The sequence below is a fragment of the Planococcus citri genome, chromosome 3 (genome assembly GCF_950023065.1).
Source record: "Planococcus citri chromosome 3, ihPlaCitr1.1, whole genome shotgun sequence".
NCBI classification, from domain to species: domain Eukaryota; kingdom Metazoa; phylum Arthropoda; class Insecta; order Hemiptera; family Pseudococcidae; genus Planococcus; species Planococcus citri.
In genome coordinates, this window is record NC_088679.1 from 55,259,335 (window position 1) to 55,279,507 (window position 20,173).

The 20,173-nt window shown below is 32.5% G+C and overlaps 1 protein-coding gene and 1 long non-coding RNA gene across 3 annotated transcripts in view; one reads left to right on the forward strand and one right to left on the reverse strand.

Moving 5' to 3' along the window:
• Positions 1-88: 88 nt before the first annotated feature.
• Positions 89-2,482, reverse strand: LOC135841074 (uncharacterized). Its single transcript, XR_010557835.1, has 2 exons — positions 2,211-2,482; positions 89-692 (listed from the first exon to the last, which is right to left on the reverse strand). It is a non-coding gene; the product is annotated as an uncharacterized LOC135841074 (long non-coding RNA).
• Positions 2,483-5,462: 2,980 nt separating this feature from the next.
• The window catches only part of LOC135840893 (uncharacterized), a 46,179-nt gene continuing 31,468 nt past the window's right edge, over positions 5,463-20,173 (forward strand). The window contains exons 1-2 of one of the 2 annotated variants that reach the window (XM_065357638.1): positions 5,463-5,855; positions 5,945-6,132. In XM_065357638.1, coding sequence (XP_065213710.1) covers positions 5,734-5,855; positions 5,945-6,132 — 310 coding nt within the window. In that variant the 5' untranslated portion in view covers positions 5,463-5,733. Of the gene's footprint in view, positions 5,856-5,944; positions 6,133-16,026; positions 16,239-20,173 lie in introns of those variants that run through there. The other variant, XM_065357637.1, reaches the window with a different exon arrangement.

Sequence of the window (20,173 nt, forward strand, 5' to 3'; positions counted from 1 at the left end):
GATAAGTATAAGTTTCAATTTTTTCAATTTTCAGTTAAAATTTTTTATATTTCCATGCCAAACCATTATAATTAAAATGTTAAAGTGATACGCTGCATTTAATCTATATATTTAAATAGAACATTTATTTACATTGCAATTATTTAGTAACTTACATAAGAAATATGAAACATACCTCGGGCTCATGACAGTACATACCAAAATAAGCCAACGATTTACCTACACCTTTTTAATTTATATTAGCTGAAGATGATCTCTAAAAAATATTCTAGCTTAGTCCAGTATTTCTTCTGCATGATTTTGTCAAAGTTGAAAAAAACAATATATTTCCAATTTCCATAATATAGGTTTCAATTAATAGGTAGTTGTTATTGGTGATTATTTTACTAAGTAGGTATCTATTTTATTTCTACTTTACACTTTTTTCATAATTTTTTTGAATTAATTGTATTGTGAAAAATAGGTACAAATTATCACTTGACAAATAAAATCCGCACAGTAAAACTTATATAAAATATTCGCTGACTGATCATAGGTCAGGTATTTGAAATCCAATCGCACACGTCGTTCAACAGTTAAGAAAAAATGGCTAAATGTAGCATAGCTGTGTCATTATTACTCACAACTATGCCAACATCTTGCCGCCTCTTCCTAACAAATTTTTATATTCGTAGCAGCAGTATTCGTATCGTCTGGAACAATAAATAATCATTTCGTTGAACTTATGAAATAACGTATGTATATCGATGTTTTCATAATAACAATAATTCAAGCATCAAGCACATGTACTTATTCGTCTCCAGTCCCATCTCCTATTAAAATTCCAATCACAATCAAGTTTAGTGTTGTGTTCTAGCACGTCCCATCTCTAAAAAAATTTTGACAGGTTAATATTCTTCGCGTGGCGTACAGAATGTCTATATGCAAGGAAGTCAGGTATTTTATTTGGTTATGCATGGTTATAGGCGATTTTTTTATTGCTGGAGATATTGATTTCGTTATGTGAATGCAGATTGATTAATACATAAAATGGAGGAAAATTTCGCGAATTTTTTCATCTTCCCTGATGGCAGAATTTAAGAGGCATTTTAATATTATTTGAAATATTTTCTGAAGATTGAAATTATATTTCCTTTAGTATCTACTCGTATTTGGCCAAGTATGAGTCGTTGGTAATTTGGTACCTAGGTATGAACTGAGTAATTGTCGACGAATTTTTTCCTACCTACCTACCTATCTATGTTTCTTTCATTATAGACTAAAAAATTTTGAGCTTACAAGATCTCATATTCGTTCAAGTATAAAAGAACAAATTACAATAATAATTTGTAATAATAATCGTGCTGAATTTGGAAATATTATGAAAATAAAATTTGCATAGGTAGATACCTTACATGACAAATTATGTTGATAATTTTCATCACTGATTTGTACCTGACCTATATGTATTATTCGTGAAAATCACTTCAAAATTTTCAATGAAAATAAAAACATGTTTATCAATGAAAAACCATGCAATTAATTAGGCGATCTACTCTTCTACTGAACTTAAAAATTAGGAAAAAATTTTAAATTATAACTTATAAGTAAGCTATTCGTCTGTTAATGAGTAGGTTGTTCAACTACAGGTGCTTCACATTTATAAAATAAATGTCCAAGATTGAATTTAAATTTTTTGGAATTGTACCAACTCAGAGTACATTACTGATAGGTCCTGCCTTTAAAAAAAAAAAAACAGCTTTAAAGTAGGTAGGTACCCAATTTGAAACTGAAACTAATTTAGGGACAATCCCCACCATGATAAAGTATGGTACCTACACTGCATCCAAATAAAGAATCCATTTCGATTGTAAATGATGCTCTTTTTAATTCTAAAATGACAAAATTTTCACTAACAGCTGACTACAGTGAAATGTTGACTCAGCCAAACAATAATGAACCCACATCTAATAACAAACAAAAAGCCATGTAAATTTTTTCTAATTTTTTTTTCAATTTTAGAATAGATTAAAAACACAAGTGATCGATTTCTAATAAATGATTTAGATCTTATTCGTAATGAAAATTACGAAGAACCTAACCTAATCAGCTAGATAGATATATAGGTATTTCAACTATACCTACTATGTACATTACATACATTGATGACCACGACGACGTTATCAGTTTGAAAACATGCTTACATACACAAAACAAATAAAAACGCTTACCTTTGAATTTTGAATTGGAAAAAAAATTATATAACACGATAAAATAGAACTCGTAATCGTAAAAAAACACATTTATTAAATCCGAAACGGAAAAGGTTATACTCGACAAATGCTCACTCGCCGGTGATTTCGTAACATTCACTCGGACAGATATCTACTAAAGTGACAATGATTTTGTCGAACGGTGTTAGGACATCATCTCAACTAGTGAACTTCTTTGCATAAGTATTTGTTTTAAACAATAGAACTTTAGATGACGTTTCATTCGCACAGTAATGTTAACATAAATATGCTAAGAGTGTAAAGCCTTGTGAATGTTTAGATTCATTATGAGAGACCCACCGCTATATCTTCTCCTATGAATCTTAATATGATTACTTTACGTTTACACATACTTCGGTTTGGTTTGTTTACTGAGGAAGTGTGAAACGTCGATCGTAATGAAAAGCTTATAAAATATAAATTTGCGGCGGATAACGTCTCGTATGTGACTTCCTTTGATGAAAAGAGACAGAACAAGAAGAACATACGTGTAGGTGAAAATTCAAATTATTGTACCTACTCGGAATAGGTTAATCAACTTGTGCCTAGATTTTATATCATGGTTAAATACCTAGTCTTTTATTTCGTATTGGTTTGCAGTTAACAAAATCAGTTTCAGTTCTTCGAATTGAGCATTAATTTTCCTTGCAGGGATTTCCGTTTAGGCTACCTACCTATAGTAAAGGTAATGCAAAGGAGGGGAGATACTCAGAAGTAACTGTATGATCGACTGAATGCTATACGCAGAGAGAAATAAGTAGGTACTTACTTCTGTGCGTGATTTTTTAAAATATGATTTTGGTGTAAAGTTATCGCAATTTTACATAAATTTCGTTGAAAATATTTTCACTAAAGTAAAAACCGTCAGATTTATGAATCACTGATTCATTAGGAATCATAAGATTTATGCCTCAAATGACCAAAAACATTTGGAGAATTTTTAGTTGGGTACCTCTTTTTATCAATTTTTTGAAATTGGCAAATCGGCACTTTTGTATTCCAAAATATTTCCCCGTGTTTAGAACTTATAAATTATGTACATTTATGTTTTGGAACTTTTGGCTTAATTAATGCAAAATATTTGGGAAGAAAAAATTTTCAAAGCACGAATTTATCCAAATAAATGAGCATTTTACAAATTTTCAACTTTTCAGTAGAACTCCAAAAATGGGTTTGCCTTTTTATGGCAATGACCTAAAGTCGACGCACAATCTCAAATAGGTACACGTCCTTTTGAAACTGGGCCATTCAGGAATCATATATTCCCTTAGCGGGGTCATCTGCAGAGCAAAACTTTTTTCTGAGTGACTTTCAACTCAACAACCAAAATTAAGGTCTACATCACTGAATTTGGTCAAAGTCCACAGATATTTTTTTTCATCTAACACACTACGTACCGTATTAATTATATAAATTAGCGTTATTCAGAAGGAGTGTCCTACAATTTAAAATTCAAGAAAATCTTGAAGAAGTTGAGCATTTTTGAGTTCAAGTAGGTAATATTTTGAAGTTTCAATTCAAGTTATAATAACCATGAATCAAAAACAGACGATGTGATCAATGTTCAATTACTCTGACTTTTTTCAAAGAATGTTCACCTTCGATTTCCTCAGGCAGTGATTCTGCTTAAAAAACTGTTAAATGTTCCCAAAAGCAAAAATAAGTTTAATTGAGGAAAAAACGAAGCTAGAAATGTGTGAATGATTTTATTTACTATCACATCCTTGATTCGTCCTATCTTGACTTTTGGTTCTATAGTATGGATAGGTAGCTCTAAAACAAATTTTAAAAAGCTCAACACATTTCAAAACAAAATTCTTCGCATCGTAACCCACAGCCCATGGTTTGTCCGCAATTCACAAATACATAGAGAATTAAATGTAACAGATCTGTACACTCATGCTCTAATTTTAAGTATGAATACATATTGTAATATGTCAAAATTGTCAAATTTACGTGATATTCTTTTACCAACAGTAAACAGAAGATTAAAACCTAAACTAATTCAAGACCTATTATAAAATATGACGTAAGTTTGTAGTTTGTGATAGTACTTTGTGTACTGATACAGTAAATAAATATGATGATGATGATTTACTAATTTTTTTCTGTATCTCGTATCCTAAAATAGAATTTCTTCAAATTTGAAGACTCTCGCAAAATCTTGGTCGAAGTAATCAAGAAAAGGATTGGAAAAAGGTAATACATATTTAATTAATTATAATACGTGCTTTGATCTCTTTTTACGACAAAATCAAATTCATGAGTAGCATCGAAGTAAGTACCTACCAGCTACCTATTAAAGAATTGCTGGAAAAACACTAAAAGTCATCATAATTCTTAGACCTGAGACCAGAGCTTGGTTCTAAAGGGCTGTACGAAACACTCAGATCCTGATCAGAATTCAAAAATTATGTACCTATTTGAAACACCAAGTAAACATCAAAAGAATAAGGTTTGGACGCCAGTGACCAAAATCACTTTTTCAAAAAGAAAGTCTTAGTGGTGATTTTGTTCCACGATGAAATTTCCAAATCTCAAAAGTTGAAAAATCGTGACCCCGCCCTTCTATCTTGCTCCAAAAAAAGTTGAAGCAGTCCAATCAAATTTTACAACTATAGAACTTTTTTGAAAGTAAAAAATTATGGTAATTTTTTGCTAGGTACTAAGAAAGCTCGATTAGTCAATTTTGATTTTTGAACGTCTCCGACTTTTTTTTTTCAAAGTGAGTTAGAATTAGAACTTAGAGTGAGAGTTTCTGATGCGGTACTGTCTGTATCTGACAATGAGTTATTCCATGACACAAAAATGGTTTTTATTTTTTCAATTTTATTTTCAATTTTTTTGTAGGGCTTGCCAAACCGAAAAATAACGATTTCGGTTTCGCTTTCGGTAGTTTCGGTTAGTGTTGCCAGGTTTAGGTTTAACGTTTTCGTTTTCGGTTTCGATTACTTTTACTAGTGGTATGTAACCGAAAAAAATCCCATTCAACTGGTTTTTTCATTGGTTTTTTTCGGTTACTATTTCGGTATCGATTTCGGTTTGGTTTGGAGCCATCCAACAAATGACGTAGTATTCTTTCAACCAATAGGAAACGCGCCAAGTTCAGCTTTAGCGTAATTCGAACATAACCTTGACAATTTACGTACCATGACTCGAGTAACCAACTCGAATGTTTATTTTTCTTATCTACTGAATTTGGTTGCTATCAGTCACTTGCTAACAAAATATGCCGAGCGATGCCGAGCGAAGGAGTGTAAGTTAGTTAGGTGCATGTAGTTAATTTAATATCGTCTCAATTCAGCGCAATTAAAGTCATTAAATGTGCTGTAGTGATAATTAATTCAGTTTGATTAAAATTGCGGCGTGCACGTGGAGTGTTTTTATCGTGCGCGAGCATTCGTGATGATAATGAATTTACCTTTTACTCGATAGTAAAAATTTTTTGCAAGTAAAAATAAAGGAATGCCGATTACCTCAAATGGATTCAGCAATCAGTAAAACTACTTACGAATTATTGTCCGTATCTGACTCAGACAGCGATGCCCGACAACAAATACAAGACATACATTTCAAATCTCCCAGAAGAAAACGTCTAAGAAAGTAAGAATTTTTTCTATCAACGAATAAAAAATTCTTCAAACTGAAAAATTTGTTTTTAAAATTTTATTGTATTATTTTTTGCTCTGCAGAAGATTACCATCGAACCGAGTCAGAAGATACGATAGTATACAGAATCAAACATGTTGCTATGCATATGGCAGAATGCTAAGTCTTTCATTTATCATAGTAATTTTATGCTGTTGGCTACTTATATTATCCTGGTTGGTGGTGATATTCAACGACGAATTGAGAAGATTCGATAGCAATATTATGGCCAGTAAGTAATTTTACGACTTTATATTTAATCGATTTAAATTTTGATAATAAGGATCGAAGTGAAAAGAGTAAAATTTTCACGAACGTCGTTCTTTGTAAATTTTACTCACTCTTTGATGTAGAATGTAGAATTACCGATCGTAAATTTTTCTACGTGAAGATAACAATTCAGAGTAATAAAATGCCAACCCTAAATGCATTTTTTCCTCGATATAAAAGAAAGGAAATTTTTTACGCTGCGAAGTTCGCGGTTCTTTTGACTACAGTCTAAGTATATTTTATAAATGAGGAAAAAAACACACTTTCTTTTACAAGTTCTTTACTTCAAAAAAAGAAAAAAAGAAAAGTTGTAAAAAAAACCTAGAGGCGAGTTTGAAATTTTTTTTAAGTATCGTCCTGAGATGAATAAAAATTTTAGCGCGAGTTTCGCCTTCGCCGACGAAAAAGTCAATGTTAATAGTCTTTACAAAATAAAAAGCCTCTTTTGTCTGTTAATTTATGTATAAATAATAAACGTTTTAATATCGCTGGGCAACTTTAATGGGAAAAGTTTCACCTTTGAAAATACAAACAAATTAAAAATTCAACCGTTCAACCACCAATTACACCCTTGGAGCTCGCTATGCTAAAAAAAAAAACATCTCACTGTTTAAAAAATTTTCAAAAAAGTGCTATACAAACGATTATTATGTACGAATACATTTGTCTAAGAAACCACTTCGCAGAAAACACACCCTTAAAAATGATTTTAATTAAGAAAATCTGCTCCGTTAGCGATGATGGAATTCGTCGAATTTGTTTTAAAAGACGCGATTATTTTTCCAACAAACGAGTTTTTTTCCCTCTCTTTGCTAAATCCTTCTGGCTGGCAAATTAATTCGACGCAGTTGAGCGAATTTAAGCGGCAATATAATCGCTGGGTAGTGTTTTAAAATTGATTAACGTAAATTTAATCCATTTCGAATTCGCTGTGTGGGATGATTCTAAAATTAATTGAATTATCGCGCATAAAATACTCGTACAAAGAAATCTTTTTCCTCTTCAATGAATGGGGTTCTATTTGAGAAATTTATATAAAATCGCAAAATTTTCCATCGATGAAGTAACCTCTTGAATCCCCAGCGTATAGTTCATAGTTGGATTTAAAACCAACGAATATGAATTTAAATACTGGCTTGTTATACAGGGTGTCCCATTCAACATTGTGTACTTGGGTGTTCTACACGTATGATATGAGTGTTGAATAATTTGGCTGGAAATACAGCAACCCTAACTACATCAGTGTGAATTGAGTTCCTTACATCCAAAAAATTAAGAGGTGCAGAATTGAATTTAGAGAGCATTTGGTGTTCAGATTGATTGATTGATTTGTTCATCTCAGTGGCATAGAAAACAGGAGAGAAAAGTGTCTCCGCAATTTTTGGGCAATTTTGGAAGCCCTGAGTCTTCAATTTTCCTAAAAAAATTTCGGAAACTACCTTGTAGATATTCAAGCTTTCATCTATTTATTAAGACGCAAATCTTGCTGTGCGATTGTTTTTTTGTGTCCCCCCCCCCACCTGTCCTACAAGTTTCCTAATGTTTTCAAAACGACGTTGTTTTTCTAGACGAATTCCAAAACTTTTTATGCAAAAAGTTGGGCTGAAAACTTAGATTGTGATATTTGGGGGAAAAATTGAATTTGAGTCATCAGTCGTCAATTCATCATTCACTTTGGATAGCAGAAGGAGTATTTGGATTTTCAAAGTCAAATTGAAAGGTCCAGATGCGAACAAAAGGTCAATTTGAACAAAAAATGTCTGTAAAATATCATCACTTGAGAATTTTTTTGATTCTTTTCTCCTTAATTGTTTTATATTATTATTAAAGAAAAAATTTAATACCACTAAGCACAGCATAAAAAAACCTTTTTTTAACGAATTAAACAGCTCAAAAAAAATTTTAAATTATAACAAAATTGAAAATATGAACCACGGTCAAATATTGTGTGGATTTTCGATGTTGAAAAAATTGGAATTTTGGTTTGAATTATAAAAACTTATATAACATTGCTATGCTCATGCACATGCAGCTTTAAATTCTAAAACAAATTTAAAAAAAAAATAGTCAACATTTTTGTGATTTTACTCCCTACTCAAATTTATTTATTGGTAAGTAATAGATTTCATGCAGAGGCAGTTGTGTTGGATTCACAGACCAGAGTTTCTTCACTCGCCATCTTTGAGTGATATGTCCTCTCCTTCTACAGACAAGGTGCTAGTTTCAAGAGTTCTAGCTGTCAGTGTTGCACCAAAGTTTCCTCATTTGTCTCATTAAGTTTGACAGTATTTTTTATCAGTTCTCTATGTAGATACGATCAATTGAGGCGTGCAGTTTCTAACCTGAGACGTTTTGGTGTTCTCAGTGCTCGTTGTAGGAAAGAGGCAGAGCTTACAGGTGTTCTCACAGTAGCTGAGCTTAGTAAAGCATCCAAATTTCTTATTCGAGTTGCTCATAGGCAAAGTGTTTTACAGACAAGCTCAGTAGTTTAGCTAAAAATGGTCCATTACCAAAGGAGAGTCATCTCAAATCTCTCAATCCGATTCTAGAAGGCGGTATACTTAGAGTTGGAGGTCGGCTAGAGAACTCTGAGTTAGTTTACGACGAGAAGCATCCGATAATCCTTAACGCCTCCCATAGGCTGACATTATTACTGATTAGAGACACTCACTACCAGACTGCACATTGCTTCTCTATGCCAGGGAGTAAGATATCTTATAAGTAATCAGCGCCTCTATGAGTAAGTCAATAGGCTGGGAGTGATTGAACTCGGGATTTGCAAGATAATACTGAGAGGTAAACTTCCAGGAGGCTGGGATGTCAAAGGATTTACTAGGTAATCGGATCAGTCACATGATCAACGACTGTGGCTCGGGTTACTTTGGAAAACTATTTTGTTGATTACCAAAAATTTTTAAAAATTTTTCACTATAAATTAGCTTTCTTGTGGCCAAGGCTTTTTTGGTCACCTGGAGAAAGGATGCATCTAAATCCATCAGTAAAAAATGATTTTATTCTGAATTTTAAACAAATGATTGACTGCTCATTCAAAAATAAAAATAGACAACATCTTCAAACAAAGTGTTTTGTTTCTCGTTCCTGGTCAAGTGGTCATACTCAAATCTGAAGTACACATAGCGAACATTTTTGATAGCTGATACCTCGTATAATATTAATCAACGCTGAATGAACGCGAAGAGGTCTATGAGACAAACAAGAAATACATATTCCAAGTTTGCACATACCTAAGACGATGAAAAACTATAATTTTAAAGAACAGGTTTAATTATATTGAAAATCTGCCCGTTACAACGTCAAGGTCATCGGTCAATCCGTACAATTTTTTCACTTTATTTTTACTCGTTCGTAATTACTCGTACATATTAGAATTAATGAAATCTTTCGAATACCTACCTATACTTACCCAAAGCGAATACCATATTGTTGTTATTCTCATTTTATTTATTTTTTAAAAGAAACAATGACGTATGTCGAAAGCAGATACACGTACGTTTACGATTTTTGGCCAATTTAATGTCGAACGTTGTCGTTTTGAACCCATTCAAGCAAAAAGTTTCAAATAGCTTTCATTTAGTCGCTATATTCTTTCGTCGTCGTCGGGGTTTTGGTTTGACTTTTATTATGAAATTTCATGTTGAAAAAATTCGTCTTTTCGTAGTAGTTTATTTCCTTTGGGATGTGAGAGTAACTTACCTTGTATACTTTTTTCGTAATTCAATTTCCAAATTGTAACTTTTACCGGTATATTGCTGATTGTGCAGCACCTAACCTCGAATCGGTTACAATAAACGAAACCATCTTCGTCGCCGCATCCGGAATTCGATTATACGAGTATTGTCGATGGCGATGCCGGGTTTACGCTGAAATAACTTTGTAAATAGGTCGTTGAGAATTTTCGTTCACCTTTCGAGTGAAATTTTGAAGAATTGAAGCGTCAACTTTGTGTAAATAATCGCTCAAAAGTTTCACCTAGTATTTTAACTTTGTATTGTGTAGACGAAGATAAGATTATTTATTATACGCGTTACAATATCAGCGCACACGATACCTACATGACACTGGTGTAGGAATTAAACGACTCTAAGTCGGTCATATTTGCTGTCGCGTGAGCTTTCATTGTGCCTAAATTGTAGCTATAGTTTGACGTATTCAGAAGATGTGTGTTCTATGTGTATGTGATTCTAAGACTAAAACGAGTGGATTAAGGTGACGAAATTTAAACGAGGTGAATTCATGCGAATAAATAATATTATACAAGAGACCTGCTACCTTTTATCATCTGTCTGCGGACGAGTTCAAGTTGAATAGTGCTTTGAAGTTGGGAATGAAAAATATACAACTTTTTAAGTCCAAACTAAATGAAACTCTCGAGTACCTTTCGAACTTTCAAGTCGTATTTAATTAAGAGAACTTATTGGTGTGAAAAATATGCCGAATTTTTGTTCGGCTCGTTTCATTTTTTTTTTTTTTTTTTTTTTTTTTTTTTATCGAAAAAATACTCGTATTTTTGAGACGAGGGTACGATGTATGTATATTTGATGAGTAATAATGATAACTTGGGTAAGAGGATTGTTTTTTGGGAAGGGTACTTGAATCTTGGATTAAATCATGATTGAAAAAAAAAATCAATTACGTGATTTCGATTGAATGATTTTTTTTTCAAGTGAGTTATTTGATAAAAATCGTAAATTTTTTTGAATAACTTGAAAATCGTTAAATAAAATAAGAGTATGCATTTGGTTGATTTCACTCGTAACTCGTTCATAAATCTTGTTAAAATAATACCTTGACTATAAACTTGAAATATTTTGAAAATTTTAGAAACTGCTTTGAAATGCCTTAGAATGCATACAGATTTACAAAATTGGCTATAAATATTGTTAGAAGTATTCTAAAAATTCGTGAAAATAATGTAGATTTGTTGAATGCATTGAAAAAAATAGTTTTAAAATATCTCAAAATTTTTTTAAAATAAAAATGAAAAAATGATTTGGTTTTTTAAATTTTTTGAATTCTTTTTTAGGGTTAAAAAAACGAAAATTACGAGGTCAGAAAAAAAATGAAATTTAATATTTCAAAAAAAATGATGAGTTGATTTTATGAAACTAACGACATATCTTTTAATTGAACTATATTTTATTGTGACATTCTGCAAACGTGAAAATTAGAAAATAAGTACCTACCAGATTAAATCTTGTGTACCCATACCTAGTTACCTACTTAAGTACTACCTATTTTTAATGAAAAATTCACGAACAACTTGATGAATTAGAAACATTAATAAATCACTGTTTTTTGCGAAATAACACGCAATGACGCAAACCAATGCTGAAATGAAAAGAACCATGAAAATATTTTCATTGGGAAATTTTTTACTTTGACGAACTCGCTCATTAAGCTTTTATTAAATTATACGCTTCTTTGTTACGATATTAGGTTCATATAGAGGTACACATTTTTCACAAACTTTTCCCAAATTATTGTTTTGCTAGACAGGTAAAAAAAAAAAACCTTTGGTTCATTATACCATAATATACCTAGATAGAAAATTATGGTTCTTTCAATGTTGTCTGTTTTATGAATTTTGTGATCGTATGTTACGTACGTTTATCGTTATTGAAATATTTGCACTAGAAGATAACATCTTTGATACAAAAGAAACGAAATTTCGTTATTCACGAATAAATCACGAGGTCTTTCATCGATTTGAAATAATTGAACGGGCTTTAATTTCCTCTTCTATAATTATCATATTTCATCGTGTAATCATTGACTCATTAACTGGGGAAGAGAGGTAATATTGCCTGCTGCTTTTTCCCTTCTTTTGACGACGAATTACTATATGGAATCTCTTTCATATCTACGAGTACGTATAATATTGATTTCGTGTAGATGAATTAAATTCTTCTTGCTAACTCTTCTTTGCGTAACGAATGTGTGTGCGGGCTGGGAAATGAACTTTCATCGTCAAACTTGAAAAATTTGGAATAGGTTTAGGTGTAATTTTATCTGATAAGGAAATGTTCGATGACTCGATGAGCATGTTGCCTTTGGATCAAATTGAACACCCAAATTACTGCAGAAAAAATCAGTATTGAGCAAAATTTTGACAATGGAAAGAGTAATACTTGGAAACGTGAAATATGAATACCTACCTACTGTAATATATTGCCCTGATGAGTTTTGAAAATGAAAATTTTCTGTAATGATGGGTTATTCCCATGTTTATATCAAACATTTCTATGGAATCTGGTCACCTTTACATTTGACATCCTGTCATCATCATCACACCCCTACACGTACACACGTGCGTTCATTGCACAACAGAATGCTACGGATTTGACTGTTGTGGTTGCCTCAAGAATTCAGTGATGAATTTATCATAAAACTTGCGATATTTTTAAATAACATCGTCGTTAAAAATAGATTTATTGGGTTCGAAAATGACGTCTGGAAGCGTTAAGATGACTTATGTAGCTTTTGGCAGATTTTTCAATTTCAGATTAATATAATTTTTTTATCAGTTCAAGGCTGCTGGTTGTAGAGATGTAGAATGTTTCAAGTGTGAAGTGTGAAGTTGACTCTGGAAGTTCTCTTACGAGTTTTCTTTGAACAATTTTCGTACATACTTAGTTGTGGATTTTTTTTTCAGACTTGGATTTCATGTAGCTAATAAGAGTAGGTTCCTAAGTAAGAGAAGTAAGGGGAGGTGCATTTTTAATTTTTTGAGAATTGAAATTGAATTGCAATTTTACATATTGAAGGGGAAGGAGAAGTGGGGAAATAGGTAAGTGTTACATTGTTCTCAAAACGTGAATAGAAAATCCCATCATCAATAAAAACATTAGGGTGCTTCATCGATTTTTAGCTTTTTTAAAATTTGTGTGCAGACCTTAGCAAAAAATACTGTGAAATGGTCTCAAAAAATTGGTAGTAAAAAGCTGAACTTCTCAAGTCACACGTTCTTCCTCCAAAAAAAGCTTCAAATTACAAAATTAAAAATTTTTTCATAAAAGTTAACTTGATGGTTTTGATAAAATTCAAGTACAATACCCAGTGAAATTTTTTCAGACCCTTATTTTCTTTTTTATCCCTTTTTCAAGTGCCCAAAAATGCAATTTTTTGATCAACTTGAAAACTTACTAATAATTTTTGGTCACTTCCTGCTTATTTTATTCATTCATTTTTTTAGTGAATTACCAACTGGTTATTTATGGTAAATTACCAACTGGTTATTTATGGTAAATTACCAACTGGTAATTTTTGGTAAATTACCAACTGGTATTTTTTGGTAAATTACCAACTGGTATTTTTTGGTAAATTACCAACTGGTAATTTTTGGTAAATTACCAACTGGTAATTTTTTGTAAATTACCAACTGGTAACTTTAGGTAAATTATCAACCGGTAATTTTTGGTAAATTATCAACTGATAATTTTTGGTAAAATTACCAATTGGCAATTTTTGGGAAGTCACTGGTGATTCGATATTTTATGGTGAATTACTGATAATTTGGTAATTTTTGAATTCTGGAAAATTACTAGTAACTTTTGGTAAATCACAATATGTATTGTCAGACTTTCGAAAACGAAAAAAAAATGGAAATCGTGTAGAGTTGCTATCAATGAAATTTCATTATTGAATTGATATCTAAAGGCTCGTTTATAATGGTAATTGAAAAACCTGAAATAAAATATGTACCTAGTTGAAAAGTTCATCTGGCGTTTCTCAATGAAATCGTTTATATCAGTAAGTAATTGAAATTTCTATGGTTTTTCATTGAAAAGTTGGAATATTTCAAATTTTTAATTTCTTTTGATCATTTTTCAATTACTATTATAAAGGAGCCTTAAAGCATACCACTACGAAGGCCATTTTCCATGTGTAATAATTTTGTAATTACCGAATTCACTGCAATATAAAATTCTTTTTTGTATTCAAAAAAAAAAGTTGAAATTTTGAACTTTTCTGTACAAGGAGGGGGAATGAATATTAACTTGAAATGTTAGAGAGCTATTTCAAAAACCTGAGCTCAAAATATCGAGAAATGGGAGGGAGAGCTTCTTACTTGCGCTCTTCCCTCAAAAAGGCTCCAAAATTTCAAATTTCTGAAAAAAAAATTCAAAATGTTCAAAAATGAAATCACTTTTTGTAAAAGTATAATGCACTTACCTACTAATAATTAGCTGCCTAAAAATATTATCAACGAAGATTTGTTACCCTCGCATTTTTTTATACGCACTAAAAAATTCGTAATGTGTATAAGTTTTTTGATGAAAATTTTTTCATATTAATACCTGGGCTTGGGACAAAATATTTTAACCCTTAAAAATGACAAAATTCGTAGATTTTGGATCTCTGGTCTCTTTTTCTCGAGTATACATATTCCCAATAACCAGTTACTAGAGCTCTTAAAATGGTGAAAGGGTGAATAAAAATATTTTTCTCTCTATTTTCTACGAATTTTTCTGAAGAATTTAGGAAGCAACATTGAGAATTTGTCAGTATTGATAGGTACTTTTGGACAATTAATTTCATTTCTGCTTAGAATAGTTCAGTTTTCAATTTTTTTTTCAATTTTTAGAACTTTTAATTTCGTTGGGGTCATGAAAATCTCTAGTCAGGATCACAAAGTGTTTTCCACAGTTTTATCAACTCGTCTTATTAGTTATTTTCCTTCAATTTATCTATTTATATCGTATTTCATGAGCTACTGCAGCCGAGGGGGGGGGGTTCTCTTCATAGATCTGGTGACTTCTCTACACTCCTTGATGTCTTGTTTTGATGATTTTTTTTCTTAAATCACCTCGTTTCATAACTTACACTATTTTGTGTACATATGTACAAACAAGCAATGGAATGTCGAATGAAATTAGCGAAAAGATTTGGACGAGCATTCGAGCACTATAGTACATGTTGGCTGTGTGTACAATATAGTTACACCTGGATTTTCCTTCCATTTGGCTCTGTTTCTGTGTAAGTAATTACGATGGTAACCTTGAATGGGAATAAGTTAGCAAACGAAACAAATTTCGAAGATGTACTTAAACGATAATGTAATGTCTCGAATCGATTCGTTTGCACCTCGGAAAATTTCGCTCGTCTGACTGCGAATAAAATTCGTTCACGTTTCATCCGGCACTCGGAAAATTATACGCTTTTCGTTGCTCGAATTCTAAACGATGCTGCAATTAAGTGAAAAAAAATAAATAAATACCAAAGAAATAAAACAGTCGGACGTTGAAAAATCATTAAACTTTGTCACGCAGCTTTGTGTATACTTCGGTGTGGAAAACCCCTTCATTGGTGGTATTCGCCATTCAGCAAAGGACCGATTGATCCGTGAACGATTATATAGGAAAGAATTCGGCGTTGGTACAAAAACAAAGGGAAAAAAGGGTACAGCTTATGTTTAGTTGACATGCAAAAGCAACCGGAAAATTCCAACGTTACGTAATGGTAAAAATATATAGGACGTGAAGGAAAAAGTGTTATAAGCCTAGAAAAAAGAAATACGTGTAGGTTTATTTCTGAGAAAAAATTAGTATAGTGAAATGAAAAGTGAAATTTAAAAAGCTTTCGAGTATACGGCATGTGGCCACACACGAAACGTGTTGAGATTTTTTTTCCTGCCCAAACTGCACTCGGCGCTCGAATCGTCGAGTTTGTGTAGTAATTTTTTTTCATCTTTCACGTAAAATCCAAAATTGCTGACGCGAGAACGCTGCGCACCTTTTATAAAATACGTACACCGTTTTATAAGACGAAAGATGCGATCGATGTTTTAACGGTAGCGTTCGTTCCCTCTTCGCTCTTGCAACGTAGTATTTAAATTCAGTCGTATAGTTTTTGGGATGCGAACGAGCGAAATCGACGACGACGCTGAGCTTTGCTAGCTTTTTTGGTCGGTTCGGTTAACGCGGCGACGAATTCCAGCGAATTAACGTACCATATTTTCGAGCCAGCTTAGTTTAATTTGTGATTTATTTTTCGAAATCTCATCGTTCGGATACTCGGGTGTTTTTCGAATCGGCGGATCCATCATGTGTAAGTTTTTTCTGCCACTGCTACTGTCAGATTTTTACGTACGTTGGTATGGTTTTTCTCCGCAATACGAGTGTAGATAGATAACGATTCTCGCGTGTACGTGTGGTGCTTTCCACCAGTCGAAGCAGGCCGGTCACCAATCTAGCTTTTAGAGCTCGAACGTGAACGTGATTTTCAAGTTGGCCAATTTTTCCATCATCTGGAAATATTTAAACCTATCGATAACATTACGAGTATATCTGGGTATCGTTGGTTTATTCGAATTCGAATGGGTGTGTGAAACTGATAGGTTTCGGTTTGCAATCGATTATCATTTGCATACGAGATTCGCTGCTGTATGTCGAGAGATACCTACGCCACAGCAGCTGGTGCTAGTCGTGGGCTCGTGGCTATACCATAATAAAAAAAAGCTCGGTTTTTCGCGGCGTGTCGACAATTTCACGTGTACTTAATCTCGTTAGGTGTTGTTTGTAGTATTTAATTCGTACGCCGTGTTTCGGGCAATTTGACGTAATCGTCGAGCGTATTTTTTCGCCTGTGACACGCGAAATAAACACGAGTCAAGTCCGCAGGGTTTGCTCGTTAATTACCCCTGAAAATTCAGACTTGAAATTAGCTATCTTACCACCCACTATGCTGACTGCACTGGTCGTTTTCTCACATATACGAATGTGCTTTTTGGTTGAAAAATACCTAGCCAGGTTTTGCCCGGCAGCGCTGATTTTATCCAAAAGCTGTCTCACACACACCCCCTCCCCCCTTCTCCTACCCTCTCACTTAACGATCTAGTTGTAAATAAACACTTCCGTTCCATTAAATTTAATGTCGTTAGAGATCACGTCACTCTAGGTACCTAGCATTTCCTGAATTAGGCGCGTTGTTGTTTCGCCGAACGTTTAATTTATGCGGCTAAACGATAATTACGTGAGTCGTGAGACCCCTAAATTATTAGCAAGCTGTGCTCTGTGCTGTCCCTTCGCATTGTCCCCACCAAAAGATGCAGCGAATTCAAATATCGAACGGTTAACGTGTGACGAACGAGCCAAAGGTGCCTCAGCCTGTTACTTTTTTACTCGCCCTTCATCGATGCTTATAGGAGCTATACCTATACGAGTGACTAGGACCCCTTAGACAGGTAGTAAAGCTGTGAAATAGTGAAATGGAATTGAAACATACAGCCTGCAGATGGAAAGGGCTTCTAGTTTATTCTGTTTGTATACTTTTGTTGTTGTTTTGATTTTTTGGGTGGTTGTTTTGGTTTCTCAACCCTCTTCTCCGGCGTGTTTATTTCATCAGATCTCGTTGATAATGTATTGGTTGGAATACGAGGTACTCCACGTTAGATTTCGTAAAGATTTTTCTTCTGAGGTGTTTTTTTTGTGTGATCAATAAGAGGGGAGTTGATGGTTTTTGAGATGAGGACAGATGTTTTGCCAGATGAAACTCATCTAGGAGAAATTACTCGTTTTTAGGCCAAATTTTGAGAAACCAAGATTCATAATATCGATTTCACGAATTACCGATGACTTACCTACTTATCTATGACGTCACGTATTTATGTATTATGCACTATATTTCTCTGTAGGTACTTCAAGTCTCAACTTTTTTTCTCAAAATTCTGTACATGATTAAATTCTTGAGAATAATTATACGTATTAAATAATTTCTATGCGTGCAACTTCCAAAAATTCAAAACAGATAATCGTCGAATAAAGAACGCTCTCGTGTTGTGATATTGAGAATATAATAGACTTGGTTTTGTTTCAAAATCGAGATTTAATTTTAAAGTATCATTTTATAGATTATAAATTACATAGGGATAGGTAATTAAAAATCTACTCGGAGTCCGGACTATTGAGAGAAAAAACTGAATGACAAAAATTTGCTTGAATTTTCATAATCTGCGTAATCAGTAGAATCAATCAAAATTTTATCTGAAATGAAATCCAATCGGGTTGACTTGAGTGATTTTCACCTTATTTCAAGAATTTGTTATGGGAGGATGGGGTAGGGGTGGTAATACCACTGAGCAAAATTATTTTCTATTTGAAGTTCGTAATGTAAGTATAATTTTTTTTTTTTTTTTGAAGCATTGTTTTCTATACTTTTTGGACAAGTAGGTACTACGTAATTATGACTTTTGAAAGCATTAAATTTAAACATCGAATAACCCAGAATTGTTTTGAAATTTTTGAAATTTCGAGCTCATTGAGAGGGAGGAGTAAAGTGCAGACGGCTCAGTTTTTAACGATCTGATTTTTTGGTAATTTTCTAACAAAAAAAAAATACTTTAACCACCCTTGAGAAATTTAAAAGTTATTTGTGCAATCAAATAAAATAAAAAATGAAAAAGGTAAAAAAATTGACTAATTTTTCCAGTATAAAATTCAACAGTCAGTTGAGATCAAGTAGATTTTTGTCGTCAGTTTTTGAAACACCCAAACAATTCAAGTGAATGTGATGCTTGTTTGCTTTGGAAATTGATACAATTATCAAAATGTGGGGATGTTCTATTTCAAAATTTTCAAAATGTCCATGTTCTCTCTCTGACTTTTGAAAACTTGGAAAAAATTTCTACGAATTTTTGACATTATGTCAGACTATTATAATCTTTAAAAATTCACCAATTTCTGAAATTTCTGCTTACACTGAAGAAGACTTTTAGATATCAAGTCTCACTTGCGAGAACTTGGAAAAAATTGACAAATTTGTTGGAGTTATGTCAGAAATCCAAAAAATAACATTAATATTGAGCCAAACTTTTCTGTTTGTTTGGAATTCCAAACATTGAGTTCTTTTGAGCAAAAACATAATATCCGTAATTTAAAACTTCCCTTCGGAGAGGAGATTTGACACCCATTTTTAAGTATGTAAAATAATCGAATCATAATTCCATTCGAGAAAAAAATGATTTAAGTTGTGTTCAACTTTGAATCCAGGTTCGTCCACCTCTAGATGCGTCTCCAGTGACAGATTGCTTCGCAGCCACTTTGGAGGGGGGGGGGGAGAATGCTTTGAGCAGTCTCAAAATTTGCTTATGAAAATTTTTTCAATTCTTCAAATTTATTTCATTAAAAAAAAAAGTTGGAAATTTTCAAATTTTCTTTAGAACATGAGAAATGTTTGTGAGTAAATTGGGAGTATTTTGATTTTTTTAGTTGATTATTTAAGGTTTTCGTTTCATGAGCTTTCATTTTTCTTTAATTTTGGGATTTTTAAAAAAACATTTTTGAAACCCTCCTTTCTGAAAAATGTTGAAATGTTGAAATTTTATCCATCATACTGCATTTAGTTCTCGTAGGTCAAAACTGGTGCTTACAATTGAATTGCCCATTTATTTTTCCGAGTTTTTTTTTTTTTTTTTTTTGATCTAATTTTCAAGATTCATTATTGATTTGTCAAAAATATTATATTTTAAAAAATATATCAATTCAAAATTTACTGATAATTAAATGTGAACATAGCTCACCCTATTTTCAACTTTCTGTAAGTTTTCATCAACATATGCCAGAAAATGTCAACAAAGTATTATTTTAAGAAAGAAAAAAGGCAAAAACAGTAAAAAATCGAAGTTTCTTTCATTTTCTCAAAATTTGAAAGTTCTACTAGGGTACTAAAAGTCGTGCAAACATAAGCATATAGGTACGTAGTATGTGAAAAATGTTCTTGATTTCACTTTTTTCGATAAATATTTTTCCATCGATTTGCTCCATTTCAGGGACCTTTTTTTGAAATACTATTTAGGTATAGATGATTAATTTTTTTATGATTGATAATGCTGGATGAAGATTGAAGAACTTGCATATCTGCTGTAAAGTTACTCCAACGGTCATTCCATTCGGATTCAATTGCTTTCAAAACAAATTTCATTGTTATTTTAGAATTTTATTTTAAAAATTGCGAATTGAGTTGAGAGAAATTTGGAATAATCTGTA